This window comes from Amblyraja radiata, chromosome 1 (assembly GCF_010909765.2).
Source record: "Amblyraja radiata isolate CabotCenter1 chromosome 1, sAmbRad1.1.pri, whole genome shotgun sequence".
Lineage (NCBI taxonomy): Eukaryota > Metazoa > Chordata > Chondrichthyes > Rajiformes > Rajidae > Amblyraja > Amblyraja radiata.
The window spans coordinates 2,249,184-2,264,300 of NC_045956.1; the positions used below are offsets into that span (position 1 = coordinate 2,249,184).

Sequence of the window (15,117 nt, forward strand, 5' to 3'; positions counted from 1 at the left end):
AATCTTTCCTCATATGACAGTCCCGCCATCCCAGGGATCAATCTCGTGAACCTACGCTGCACTGCCTCAATCACAAGGATGTCCTTCCTCAAATTAGGAGACCAAAACTGTACACAATACTCCAGATGTGGTCTCACCAGAGCCCTATACAACTGCAGAAGAACCTCTTTACTCCTATACTGAAATCCTCTTGTTATGAAGGCCAACATTCCATTAGCTTTCTTCGCTGCCTGCTGTACCTGCACGCCAACTTTCAGTGACTGGTGTACAAGGACACCCAGATCTCGCTGCACCTCCCCCTTACCTAACCTAACCCCATTGAGATAATAATCTTCCCCCTTGTTTTTGCCGCCAAAGTGGATAACCTCACATTTATCTATATCTATATAAGAGACAAAGCATTTATTTAATTCGGACAACAAGCTTAAACATCACTTTTCTTCATCGTCAGTGCATCAAGGATAACTTCAGGATGCACTGCACCTTGCCAAGGATTTTTTTGCAAGCATCTCCCAAATACATGATGTCATTATTTTGTAAAAAAGTGTAAGACATTTTTCACACAGAGAGTGGTGAATCTCTGGAACTCTCTGCCACAGAAGGTAGTTGAGGCCAGTTCATTGGCTATATTTAAGAGGGAGTTCGATGTGGCCCTTGTGGCTAAAGGGATCAGGGGGTATGGAGAGAAGGCAGGTACAGGATACTGAGTTGGATGATCAGCCATGATCATATTGAATGGCGGTGCTGGCTCGAAGGGCCGAATGGCCTACTCCTGCACCTATTGTCTATGTTTCTACATTTCTATAATACCATGTTCACCATATGGATGATGCAGCACATTCACCCTATGGTTCAAGGAGGAATATCTACATCTTCAGAAAGGCAATTAGGGGGGGGCGGCACAATGGCGCAGCGGTAGAGTTCCTGCCTTACAATGCTTACAGAGCCAGAGACCCAGGTTCGATCCTGACTACGGAGTTTGTATTTTCTCCCCTTGACTACGTGGGTTTTCTCAGAGATCTTCGGTTTCCTCCCACACTCCAAAGACGTACAGGTTTGTAGGATAACTGGCTTGGTAGAAATTTAAAAACTCCCTAGTCCCTAGTGCATGTAGGATAGTATTAATGTGTGGGGATTGCTGGTCGGTATGGACTCAGTGGGCCGAAGGGCCTGTTTCTGTGCTGTATCTCTAAATTAAACTAAACTAAACTGGGCATAACGTTGGGAAATGTTAGGTTATTTGCTATGATAGTAAAAAAAAAAATAAGGAGCTCAATATTAGTGGGATGGGGTGAATAGAGAAAATAGGATAGTACAGAAACAGGCCCTTCTGCCAGCGATGTTTGTGTCGAACCTGATGCCAGACCAAACTAATCCCTTCTGCCTGCACGTGATCCGTTCCCATCCTTTACCTACATATTCACTTGCCTACGTAAAACCTTTTAAACGATACTATTGCATCTACTTCCAGCACCAGACCTGCCAGCAGCTTCCACACACCTCCTATTTATTGTGTAAAAAACTTACTCCACACATCATTAGACTTTGCCCTTAAAGCCATGTCATGTCATCTAGTAATTAATTTCAATAGACAATAGACAATAGACAATAGGTGCAGGAGTAGGCCATTCAGCCCTTCGGGCCAGCACCGCCATTCAATGTGATCATGGCTGATCATCCCCAATCAGTACCCCGTTCCTGCCTTCTCCCCATATCCCCTGACTCCGCTATCTTTAAGAGCCCTATCTAGCTCTCTCTTGAAAGCATCCAGAGAACCTGCCTCCACCGCCCTCTGAGGCAGAGAATTCCACAGACTCACCGCTCTCTGTGAGAAAAAGTGTTTCCTCGTCTCCGTTCTAAATGGCTTACTCCTTATTCTTAAACTGTGGCCCCTGGTTCTGGACTCCCCCAACATCGGGAACATGTTTCCTGCCTCTAGCGTGACCAAGCCCTTAACAATCTTATACGTTTCAATGAGATGCCCTCTCATCCTTCTAAACTCCAGAGTGTACAAACCCAGCTGCTCCATTCTCTCAGCATACGACAGTCTCGCCACCCCGGGAATTAACCTTGTAAACCTACGCTGCACTCCCTCAATAGCAAGAATGTCCTTCCTCAAATTAGGGGACCAAAACTGCACACAATACTCCAGGTGTGGTCTCACTAGGGCCCTGTACAACTGCAGAAGGACCTCTTTGCTCCTATATTCGATTCCTCTTGTTATAAAAGCAACATGCCATTTGCTTTCTTCACTCGGTTTCAAGAAAGTCTCTTGGATGCAGCTGAAAAATCCTGTCCTTTCTAAGCCTCTTGTTCTAAAGAGGTCACAATCAATATTGGGGAAGTTAATGCCATCCAGTGTTGCTTTTGGATCTGTCCATAATCTGTCAACATCTCTGTTGCTCTATCTCTGGCTATAGGGAGGCCTGTGGTATAATCCATTCAGAGTGATTGCATATTTCTTATTTTATGCTTCACTTATATTGTCTCAGTGGATGAACTCTGCAGTGTGTCCTCTCTAAGTGTAGCTGTAACATTCACCATGATTAGTAATGCAACTGCTCCCCCTCTTTTAATTCCTTCTTTTGAGGTATCTCATTGTGCCAAAGCAAGAATTAAAAAAATCTTAGCACGCAAGTAGAATAAGTGGTTGGGAAGGTAAATGGAATATTGGTCCTTATCGTGGCCGGATGGAAGATACAAATGTTTTTTCGGCAATAGACAACAGACAATAGGTGCAGGAGCAGGCCATTTGGCCCTTCGAGCCAGCACCGCCATTCAATGTGATCATGGCTGATCATCCCCAATCAGTACCCCGTTCCTGCCTTCTCCCCATATCCCCTGACTCCGCTGTTTTTAAGAGCCCTATCTAGCCCTCTCTTGAAAGCATCCAGAGAACCTGCCTCCACCGCCCTCTGAGGCAATGTTAATTTAATAGACTGAATTGTGAGTCTTTTATGAGGAAAGATTCATAGGTTGGATCTGGAGTTAAACATGAGATTCTGGTGGATTTAACAGGTACACAGTGAGAAGAATCTATACTTTGGGTATTTTCAGGGTAACAGGTCACCCATTTAAGATGAGGAAGATGTATTGTCCTTAGAGAGCTGTGAATCTTTGAAATTGCCTGCTGTGGATGCTGTAATTACACACATTCAAGGCTGAGTGAGGGGGGTTGTTTTACTGTAAGAGAACAGGAGTTCTGTGTATCAGGCAGGAAAGTGGATTCAGAACAATCATATCTATTTTAATCTTATACAATGGCACCGCAGGCTTAAGGTTCTCTCATCTTGTTGTCCTTACCTTCTGTAGAGTAAACTAAATGAATCACGAACGGGCTTTTTGGATGTTTGTTGAAATGTCACATAAACAAACTAATGATGTAGTGGTTACTCCAGGACTGCCATTAGTAACCTTTCTGGACATAACATCCAACAAGATGAAAAGCAGGTTCCCGAATTTTGCAAAACATTCCAAATGTGTCTACCTGAATAACTGGACTGCAGTTTACCAAAGCAACCTTATGAAACACAGCCAACATTTGCTTTGTTGCATTTTGCTGAATGTATTCATTTACATTGATGTTATGAAAATAAACCCTTAACGTGACAAAGTTTCCCACACGGTTTACTTTAAAACAATAAATAAAAAACGTTTATTTTAGTTTATGATGTAAAAATACACATTATTTTCTTTGAAGAATGCTACAGTTGTCACTTGGATAAGTAAATCAATTATTGAATTTGGCAGCATTTCGGACCCAGAATAAAGGATTTTTCAGCAATCGTTTTAATGGTACCATACACTCACTGTGCCCTTGTATAATCTGATGCAGCACATATTCCCAGCCAGTTTCATGACTATATCTTGTTAATTAAGTATCCCACCCAAGTCCAGTAGAACTTCTTGTAATTTTATTTTAAATAGGCGTTTTTTTTAAAGTACCGTGGCAGAGCTATTTAGAGGGGATGGGGTAGTGTGTAGTTTTGGTTCCATTCTGTTATAAATATCTATATTTTATCAATCAGCTTTCTGTTCCCGAAACGCGTTCATTCCCTGATCCATCAGTAAAATTAATTTCCCAAAGTATTTTTGTTGAATGATCCCCTTTCTAGAGCGTGCCTTCCGGGTCAGTGTTAGCATATCCTGAACCAGATAAGCCAGCTCCTTGTTTAGGCTTGTTTGATTGGGGGCGGTGGGGGCAGGTAGAAAGGGGGGGACGTTAAGGAGAGGGTTCCTTTTCTGGCCGAATAAGCCTGAAATAAGCCGGAATGGCCTTCCAACTCCAAGGTTATCTTGCGATCTTGTGACTTTCCACTCCACACTCCAGAGAGTTTCTTCCACCATCCAACAAGCGCTAGGAATTTGCGCGATCCGCATTCCGCGAATTCTTCTCCCAGAGAGGCTAACAAACTTCTCATGACACAACCCACTAATGAACTGGGCGGCAGAGCCAGCTCGCATTCAAACCCAAAACTTTTTTTGTTTAACTTTCACTTTGAAAAAGTTCAGTTTACTAAAATCTAAATGTGTGTATCTGCTTTGTCTTCAAATGACAAATAAAAAAATGGTGCGATATTACATTGTTAGGTTTTGGATAGATCGCAGTTGGTATTATTGTGTGTAAAATCTAGCATTGATTTCACCCCCTCCCTCCCCACTGGTATCTATATCAGCTTGTTTTGTGAAACTAAGGATGGCCCCAATACCCAGAAGTTGGGAACGCAACGCTGCTGGGAATTGTAGTCCAACATGATGGCGAACTGACCCTTTGCAATTCCACCTCTAGATTGAATGTGAAGGCACGGATATTATACTTCCTACTGGCTGAGTTAGCAGTGGGAGAATCTGTTGATATACACACAGGCCCGCTCTCCAATCGTGAGGGTGAGAATTCCTCTGCAACGTTTTCCAAGCCAGGTCCTAAATACCCAGGAACTGCGGCAGAGTCAGAGGCTCTGGAGCAAAGATCCTACAGCGGATCTGGCTATTGGGAAGACCAGACCCGTGTTATTGTTGACAGACAACTCCATAGGACACACAAAAACATTAAGTAACATTCCAGGGCTAGAGCAACTGGAATCTGCATTTTGCTATTATTCTCCCAAATACTGCAGTTGTGAACAGTGTGATTAGATGAATTAATTACAGAGTGCAAGTGTGATACAAAATCAACTCAAACACAGCACATATGAGCCGTTTAAAAAGAAATGATTAAAAAAAAACATTAAAAAAGAAAATAACCAGAGTCAACATTTTATTCTTTAACAAGAATTAACAGAGTTATGAACTAACAGAATTATGAATCTAACCCTATATCACACACACACAAACTGTTCCCCCGCAATGTTGATTACACTAGGAGTCGGGTCGGGTCTGGTTACTGAAATGGCTGGAACAAATGCCCAGGTTGTGTACTACACGTCAGCCCAGTGCTCGGTCTATCTTGCTCCGCTATAGGATCTTTGCTGTGGAGGGGTTACTGCTCCAGTCACTTCACTTCATTCCAAGACCAGTGTTGAGGATTGTAAAAACTACACAGCCCCACAATTCCGTGCAATGATCCCTCCCTCCTCTCTTGCTGCTGGAACACGTCGCTTGGCGTCACGGAGCAGCCGGATCGGTTGGAGTCGCTACTTTTGTGTTGGGAAGGTCTGGAGTCGAGTTGTCGGCGCCGGGAGCGAAGCTGCCAAGTATCCCCCGAGGGGGAGAAAGAGAGAGTGGCCAGGCTGGACCAGGGGGGGCACGGAGTCAGGGTCTGCACCACCGCTGCCAAGTCCCACCACCCACCCACCCACCCACCGCCTTGTCCCACATTGCTGAGCTGGGAATTGGACAAGGAGAAGAAGTGAGAGAAGGAGAGTGTGTGTGTGTACCTGCGCTGGGAAGTTTGTCTCACAGGTCGTGGGCAGTGTTGAGGCTTCACCCTGCTTTTGCTATCAGCCGTCATTCGCGCCGCTTACACCCTCACCGCCAAGATGAGCGGCGGCGATATCGTCTACAGCGGCTGGTTAAGGAAGTCCCCACCGGAGAAAAAGTTGAGACGTTACGTAAGTTTCATTAAACAAAAAAAAAAACACCACCCCATTTGAAATATGATACTTTTGAATAGATCTAAACTAAAATACTGCAATTGTGAAGTTGTGATCCATTGGTTGGCAAACTAATTTTCCATTTGGAACAGTGATATTTCGATGCCTAACTAAACTGTGACTGGCTGGAAAGAATGCAGTAACTGCTGTACTGTCACTTTAAGTTAGTTTGTATGCAAACTAGGACTTGTGAGTTACTATGTGAACTGCTTTATTGAGGTCCAAGCTGTCGGAGTTAGTGGCTGCCAGCGTTGGCACAGACAGTGTGTGTGTGTAGTTTACAGTACACCATAATCCCACCCTTTCTGGATGTTTGACATTCTGTATTCGTGTTATGGTATCTTGCGTTTGTTTTTTATATTTACAACCATTTGTTGTCATTTTGAAAACTGAATTTTAAATTTAAAAAAAAATGTTCTGGGAAATTTGCTGAATCAAGCAGACTGTGTCATAAATGAAGTTTCCAGTATGTGAGACACACCCATTAACTTGGCTGCCTGACCTCAGTATATTTGAGGTGGAAAGGGTGTTGATGTATTTTCCTGTAGGTACAATGCCAAACAGACGTGGAAGGTTGGTGCAGCTGCTTGTTATGTATGGAAATCAGAGGGGCAAGTCCTCCTGCATAGTCACTGTTGTCTCATCTCCAAGATAACACTGGCTGTAACATTTTGGCAGCCTGTCAGATAAATTTTGAGATCATTTACGTTCTAAAAAGTGTCTGTCAGTAGTTGAAGCCATTTACCAGAGGCATCTCCCGTGTCTGGGAAATTGACTTTTTAAAATTGAGGGACAGATATAAATTGTGGGTTACACACTATCCCCAGGATTAAAATGCATTTTAATCGTCTCTGCAAAAAAAAAGTATGACACTTGTAGAGGTTTGTAGAGTTCTCATCAACTTTTCAGCAGTTGAACTGATTTGTACAAGCGACTTCAGGCAGACTGAATGTCACGTGGAAACTTGTAAAGGCCAGCAGATATGGCAGGTCAGCAGATTTTGAAAATTCAAGTTTGCAAACCTCTGCATGCTCCAGTCTACATATTTGCACAGTTAATGGGCTAATTATTTACTGCAGATTTAGAAAATATTTTTTTTCCGGCTGGAGACTTTAAACCTTCTTTGATTTTGCTGTGGTTGTGCCACTTCTCGCTAAATTAGTAGCGCAAAAGACAAGAGGAAGTCAGATTTAAAAAACTGCTTTCACGTGGATATTTGGTAGCAATTTCACACTTTAAATCACCCAGCCATCTTTTGAAGTGTGCTGAGTTGGCAGAACATTTCTTCAGAGAGCATATCCCTGCTGTTTATTCAATTTATTAACAATATAACTCAAAAGGATTTGGTTCTTGGTTCAACATCAGTAAGTCTGGGCTGTACAAAGTTTTATGCCCAACTGTTTCCTGTGGAGTTAACTACTTGCAGAAGACAGTGTCTCGCTATTGAAACTTGCTCTGAAAACTGGAACTATCTTTTGTTATTCAAACTTGTCGGGCTGCCTAGAAGTGACCCTCTCTCACTCTTGTTTGTGTCTCTCATCAAACCAGTTGGTATGGAAATGTTGCTCAAATTAAGTCTGTTCTGTGGTAACTTTGTGGTAGTGGTGGATCAGGAATAAAAAAAAGTTGCAATGCTCTCCTTTGTATTAGACGCCTGAATTAAGAGAAGAACTCACCCATATATAATGCCTTTACCATCTCCAGTACACCTGAAGTACTTAATTGACAATAGATCACTTTTGAGGTGTAGTGCAAGTTGTTGGGATATGTAAAAATGCCAGCCAAATGTACACAGCAAGTCCAAACATGCAGGAAGTATATACCCACAAAATCTGATTGTGGATTTGATTCAATGAAAAATGCTGACAAAAATAAAGAATGATCTGGTTTTTCAGAAAGCTAATGGAGTTTTATGCAAGCCACAAACTAAGCAGAGGAATTATACCTTTATTCAAAATTCTCAAAGGTCTGTTGCCACGGGTGTTGCCTGATTTGATATTTTCAGATTTAATTTCAGATTTTACATTTTGATTCATTAAAAATATACATTGGCCCAAAAAATAATTTGTTGCATTTTATTAAGATTGTTTAGGGCTTGGACACACTAGAGGCAGGAAACATGTTCCCAATGTTGGGGGAGTCCAGAACCAGGGGCCACAGTTTAAGAATAAGGAGTAAGCCATTTAGAACGGAGACGAGGAAACACTTTTTCTCACAGAGAGTGGTGAGTCTGTGAAATTCTCTGCCTCAGAGGGCAGTGGAGGCCGGTTCTCTGGATGCTTTCAAGAGAGAGCTAGATAGGGCTCTTAAAGATAGCGGAGTCAGGGGATATGGGGAGAAGGCAGGAACGGGGTACTGATTGGGGATGATCAGCCATGATCACATTGAATGGCGGTGCTGGCTCGAAGGGCCAAATGGCCTACTCCTGCACCTATTGACTATTGTCTATTGTCTATTACGCAAAGATTTGAAAGATACACATAATTGTGAAATGCAGTTGGCACAATTGTGCAAATGATATTGCAGTCTTCTGTGTGTTTGTAAGCATCATGTATTAAGATCCATGAATGCACAACAACAAAGTCGATTCCAGTACAACGGCTCAGAACGTAACTAAAAGAGCAGGTATTAACTAAAAGGCGCTGCCATTTTTGAGCCTGAGTTAAATAAACCATTCTGATGTAAGGTGTAGTCAGTGAGCTTGCCACTGAATAGTGTCAAGGAGGCTAATCTGATGGACCAGATGTCTGACCTGTGTAAGGCTTTTATCTATCTGTGGTGGGACATTCGGGTATTGCCCTGTAATTGGTGCCCTCGGGTACCATGATCAGGGAAGTATGATGCCAACTCTGGATGTTATTGCTCTAAGTTTGTGGCTCTGAGCACACAATTCTCATGGCACCTTAGAGTAATGTGTCTACAACATGTAAAGGGCCTGTCCCACTTAGCCGTCATTTACGCGACAGGCCGAGAGTGACTGACGTGCAACAGTCGCGCACGTCATCATGCGTCCTCACAGCCGCCTGGAGCGCGTGACGTCATTTGAAGACCCAGTTTATGATATTTACCCAGTTTATGATATTTATGGAGATTTTCTAAAATGTTCCAGTTTCATGAGTGGTGCTAGCAATCGGAAAAAACTGCGGATGTAATGCCCCTATTCAAAGAAAGAGGTGAATGAAAAGTAGCAAATTGCAGACCAAATTAATGTGTGGGAAATAACTGCAGATGGTGGTTTAAATTGAAGATAGACACAGAATGCAGGAGTAACTTAGCGGGTCCGGCAGCATCCCTGGAGAGAAGGAATGGATGATGTTTCAGTCTGAAGAAGGGTCTCGACCCGAAACGCAACCCAGTCCCACTTGGCCGTCATTTACGCGACAGGCCGGTGGCGTGCGAAGATTTCGTTCAGCACGAAAACCTGGTGCGCTGCGCGATACCGCGCGCAACTCCACACTCCTCCACTCCATGCGCCCGTCCCGCGCTATCCGCACGCTACCAGGTCGCATAAATGGCGCGCAAATGATGGGACAGGCCCTTTACTGTGCTAATATCCATGGATCTGCAACGTTTCTGCTCATGATACTTGCCATGTCACAGTCATAGAAAAAAGCAGCCCTTTGGTTTACCAAGTCTGCATCAACCGTCCATTTACACAAATCCAACTTTAATCCCATTTCTTAATCTCCCCACAATTCTCAACTCCCTCCAGATTCTACCACTTGCAAATTACTACGGACAGATGCCTAACAAACCACGTGTCTTTGGGATCTGGGAGGAAACCGGAGGATCTGGAAGAAACCCTTGTGGTAATAGGGAGAATGTGCAATCTCCACATAGACAGCACACAAGTGGGGATTGAACCTGGGTTTCTGGCGCTGTGAGACGGGGGGTCTACTACCTGTGTTGTCATGTTGGCCCCTTTTCTTTCATCCCTTTACATTGAAGAAAATCATTCCTCTGTAGTTAGTTTAGCAAAAAATAAGGGAAAATGCTGTATTTCAGTGCAGGATTTCTAGAGTTATAGAAACATAGACAATAGGTGCAGGAGTAGGCCATTCGGCACTTCAAGCCCGCACCTCCATTCAATATGATCATGGCTGATCATCCAACTCAGTATCCTGTACCTGCCTTCTCTCCATACCCCCTGATCCCTTTAGCCACAAGGGCCACATCTAACTCCCTCTTAAATATAGCCAATGAACTGGCCTCAACTACCTCTGTGGCAGAGAATTCCAGAGATTCACCACTCTCTGTGTAAAAAATGTTTTTCTCATCTCGGTCCTAAAATATTTCCCCCTTATCCTTAAACTGTGACCCCTTGTTCTGGACTTCCCCAACATCGGGATCAATCTTCCTGCATCTAGCCTGTCCAACCCCTTAAGAATTTTGTAAGTACTTCTATGCAGTAAGTTCTTTGTAAGTACTACTTATACTTCTGACAATGCCACAGCGTTGACGTGTCAACTTGCATTTTCTATCGACATTGCTAGTGTGACAACCTTCTGGAACCTCGTGTGATGTCCTTTGACGGCCAAACTTCACTGTCTGCAATTTCACCAATTTTGGTGTTGTCTGAACAAGCACTAAACCACCCATCTACATTTATATCCAAGTCGTGTATATATAGCACAAACGTGGAGGTCCCAGCACAAATCCCTGTGGAACCCCACAGGTCACGGGTCTCCTGCAAGAACAACACCTTTCCGCCACAATCTTCTTGTGAGCCAGTTTTGAATCCAAAAGGGTAAGTCTCCATGGACCCCGTGTGCCTTGCCTGTTGTGACAGCAAATCTTGGCAACTAACTGTTCACTTGCAATGAAAATTAAAAAAACCTGCATGTACTAGAAACTGAAATAAAACAGAAGATACTGGAAGCATTCAGCAGGTGAGGCAGTATTTGTAAAAAGAGAAACAGTTATTTCAGATCTTGGATCCTTCGTCAGACGTTTGACAGAAAGAACATTAGTTTTCAGTTACAGAGATGGTATTGGTGGGTGAGTAAAACAAAGGAAATATCTTTACAGGTCAATAGACAATAGACAATAGACAATAGGTGCAGGAGTAGGCCATTTGGCCCTTCGAGCCAGCACCGCCATTCAATGTGATCATGGCTGATCATCCCCAATCAGTACCCCGTTCCTGCCTTCTCCCCATATCCCCTGACTCTGCTATTTTTAAGAGCCCTATCTATCTCTCTCTTGAAAGCATCCAGAGAACCTGCCTCCACCGCCCTCTGAGGCAGAGAATTCCACAGACTCTCCACTCTCTGTGAGAAAAAGTGTTTCCTCGTCTCCATTCTAAATGGCTTACTCCTTATTCTTAAACTGTGGTCCCTGGTTCTGGACTTCCCCCAACATCGGGAACATGTTTCCTGCCTCTAGTGTGTCCAAGCCCTTAACAATCTTATATGTTTCAATGAGATACCCTCTCATCCTTCTAAACTCCAGAGTGTACAAGCCCAGCTGTTCCATTCTCTCAGCATATGACAGTCCCGCCATCCCGGGAATTAACCTTGTAAACCTACGCTGCACTCCCTCAATAGCAAGAATGTCCTTCCTCAAATTAGGGGACCAAATGACCAGAGACTGACCTACTGAGAGGTTTCAGCTAATTCTGTTTTTATTTAACACTTGAATTGTTGGGGTGTCTTGAAAGCCCTCCAACATGTTTCGGGAGAAGTTATGTGAGTAACTATCACAGTCATGATAGGAATTAATAAGAAACTTAACTGAAATTTGATATCAATGAATATTTTAAGTGTCTGACAACAAGAGAGAATAAAGATGGGAGCTGGAAGATTCTCCTGCTACATTTTCTGGAGCAGACAATTTGAGGCATTGCAGCAAAGATGGTGCAAAAGTAATCTGGGATGTTCGTGAAGCTGGCATTGAAGGGACCACATTTATTCGTGGAACATGCAGATGTAGATTATTGGTAAAAAGCAGGTCAGAGCTACAAAGAATTTGAATGGTCAGATGAGAATATGTTATTTGCTGTACTGGGAGCTAATGTAGCACAGATAATGTATAATATGGACCTGGAGTGTTGAGATAGGACAGCAGGGCTTTAAGTGAGCTGGCATTTAAGTAGGGTGCATGCTGGAAGCCTTGCCAGGAGACTATCTTGATGGGAGGTGTAACAGATGGGCTGAGATAGAGTAATGATAAGCAATATTATCTCCAGAGATCAATTTATTGCTCTTGTCATTTTAATTTCTACTATCATTCACAACTCAGGCTCTGCTGCCAACTGGTGTTTTAAGGGAATAGCACGAGGTTACATAGAAACATAGAAAATAGGTGCAGAAGTAGGCCATTCGGCCCTTCGAGCCTGCACCGCCATTCAATATGATCATGGCTGATCATCCAACTCAGTATCCTGTACCTGCCTTCTCTCCATACCCCCTGATCCCTTTAGCCACAAGGGCCACATCTAACTCCCTCTTAAATATAGCCAACGAACTGGCCTCAACTACCTTCTGTGGCAGAGAATTCCAGAGATTCACCACTCTCTGTGTAAAAATGTTTTTCTCATCTCGGTCCTAAAAGATTTCCCCCTTACCCTTAAACTGTGACCCCTTGTCCTGGACTTCCCCAACATCGGGAACAATCTTCCTGCATCTAGCCTGTCCAACCCCTTAAGAATTTTGTAAGTTTCTATAAGATCCCCCCTCAATCTACATTAATGTGGAAATCTGAAATGGGCATTACAATTATAACTAGTTTTCTTGGCTAATTTAATATTTTGTAAACAATATTTCTCTGTTAAGTTTGATTCACAAAACTACAGAGCAAACTGTTGTAGTAAAAATAGCCCCTGCATCACGGCTGCATAGATAGCGGAAATTTACTCTCCCAGAATTCGCAAATCACTATCCAAAAATTCAAGACATGGAATAAAATTTGAGCTCTTGGCATTCAGGAGGGAAAAATAGTACATAATTCAACACAAAAGTAACTTGTTCACCTTGCGTTTCTTGCCGCATGTGCAGGTGATGTAGCTTTGTGTTATGGAAAAATCACAACACTGACCGTTTTGTATGAATGCTCGTCACCCCTCTTTCACCTCGTTCTCTCCTCACCTCCCCCTGCCCCCTACACAAATCCGACCTCAATGCAGCGTTTGGAATACAATTATTACTCACTGAGAAATAAGTTCAAGTTCAAGTGAGTTTATTGTCATGTGTCCCTGTATAGGACAATGAAATTCTTGCTTTGCTTAAGCACACAGATTGTAATAATTTAAAAGGAACCGGGCAAGTTCAAGGTATTACCAGTTATAATATTTTTTTAATGATCTGTTTTCAATTAATTTTCTCTCTGCAGTATTAAGACTGGTTAGCAATGAAGCAGTTTGTGCTACTGCCTCACAAGTCCAAGAAATCTGGGTTTGATTTTGACCTATGGTGTTTTCAAGAGTCAAGAGTGTTTTATTGTTATATGTCCAAGATAGAACAATGAAATTCTTAGTTGCTGCAGCACAGAATATGTAAACATAGTACACTATAATAAATAAGGGGAAAAAAGTCATGTGTGTGTATATACACACATACTCATACACACACACACACTCACACACACACACACACAAACACACACACACATACACACACACACACACACACACACACACACACACACACACACACACACACACATATATATATATACTAGACCAAGTGCAGACCCGTTGGGTCTGTTTCCCCAACGCGCGTTTTTTGGGGGGGGGGAGGGGGGACTGCGGCATCACACTTTACACTAACCACCCCCCAAACACACAGGCGGGGGGAGGGAGGTAGAGGGAGACGGGATGGGAGAGGGGAGGCTCCTGTACCTTCTTCCCGATTAAATGAGTTTGTGGCTAGGGTGGTGTGGGTCTCTGATGATGCTGGCTGCCTTTTTGAGGCAAATCCCTTCGATGGCGGGGGGGGGGTCAGAACCCGTGATGGACTGGGCAGTGTTCATAACTTTTTGCAGTCTACTTCACTCCTGGACATTCAAGTTGCTGAACAAGGCCGTGATGCAACCTGTCACTGCGCTCTCTACTATACACCTGTAAAAGTTCATGAGAATCCTCTCTGACATACGGAATCTCTGTAATCTTCTCAGGAAGTAGAGGCGTTGATGGACTTTCTTTATAATTGCATCAGTGTGCTGGGTTCAGGAAAGATCTTCAGAAATATCCATGCCCAGGAATTTGAAGCTTTTGATTCTCTCCACCATCATCCGTTGATATAGACATGTCTGTGGGTCCTCAACCTTCCTCGTCCAAAGTCCACAATCAGTTCCTTGGTCTTACTGACAATGAGAGCCAGGTTGTTGAGCTGGCACCATTGGGCAATTGGTCGATCTCACTTCAATACTCTGACTAATCCTCATCTGTAATTCGTCCAACGACGAATGGTGTCATCGGCAAACTTGAAGATGCAGTTCACACTGTGACCAGCTACACAGTCATGAGTATAGAGTGAGTATAGCAGGGGGCTGAGCACACAGCCTTGAGGTGCTCCCATACTGATTGTTATTGAGGAAGAAGTGTTTCCGCCAATTCATACAGACTCAGGTCTGCTGATGAATGAGCTTGGTAAGCAGCTTGGAGGGAATGATGATATTGAACACTGAGCTGTAGTCTATGAACAACAGCCTGACATATGTGTTATTATTGTCCGAGTGGTCCAGTGCGGAGTGGAGAGCCATTGACCTGTTGTGGCGGTGGACACACTGTAATGGGTCAAGGTTCTTGTTGAGGTAGGAGTTGATATGCGCCATAACCAACCTCTCAAAGCACTTCCATCACCACGGACATTAGTGCCACTGGTCGATAGTCATTGAGGCACGTCACCTTACTCTTCTTGGGCTCACTTAAAGCAGGTGGGAATCTCAGACCTCAGTAATGAGAGGTTGAAAATGTGTTGTCTATGTGAAGGTTATACGCTTCCTCCATGACTGCATGGGTGGGTTTCTGCAAAATCTCTGATTCCCTCCCACTCCCCAAAAACTTGTTGGTGGGTTAACTGGCCAA

At 43.4% G+C, this 15,117-nt stretch overlaps 1 protein-coding gene across 7 annotated transcripts in view; it reads left to right on the forward strand.

The window, feature by feature from the left end:
* The window catches only part of gab1 (GRB2 associated binding protein 1), a 234,172-nt gene that overhangs the window by 13,980 nt on the left and 205,075 nt on the right, over positions 1 to 15,117 (forward strand). For 2 of the 7 annotated variants that reach the window (XM_033012975.1, XM_033013000.1), the window contains exon 1: positions 5,553 to 6,050. In XM_033012975.1, the coding sequence (XP_032868866.1) occupies positions 5,979 to 6,050 (72 nt within the window). In that variant the 5' untranslated portion in view covers positions 5,553 to 5,978. Of the gene's footprint in view, positions 1 to 5,537; positions 6,051 to 15,117 lie in introns of those variants that run through there. The other 5 variants (XM_033012477.1, XM_033012724.1, XM_033013042.1 and 2 more) reach the window with 5 other exon arrangements.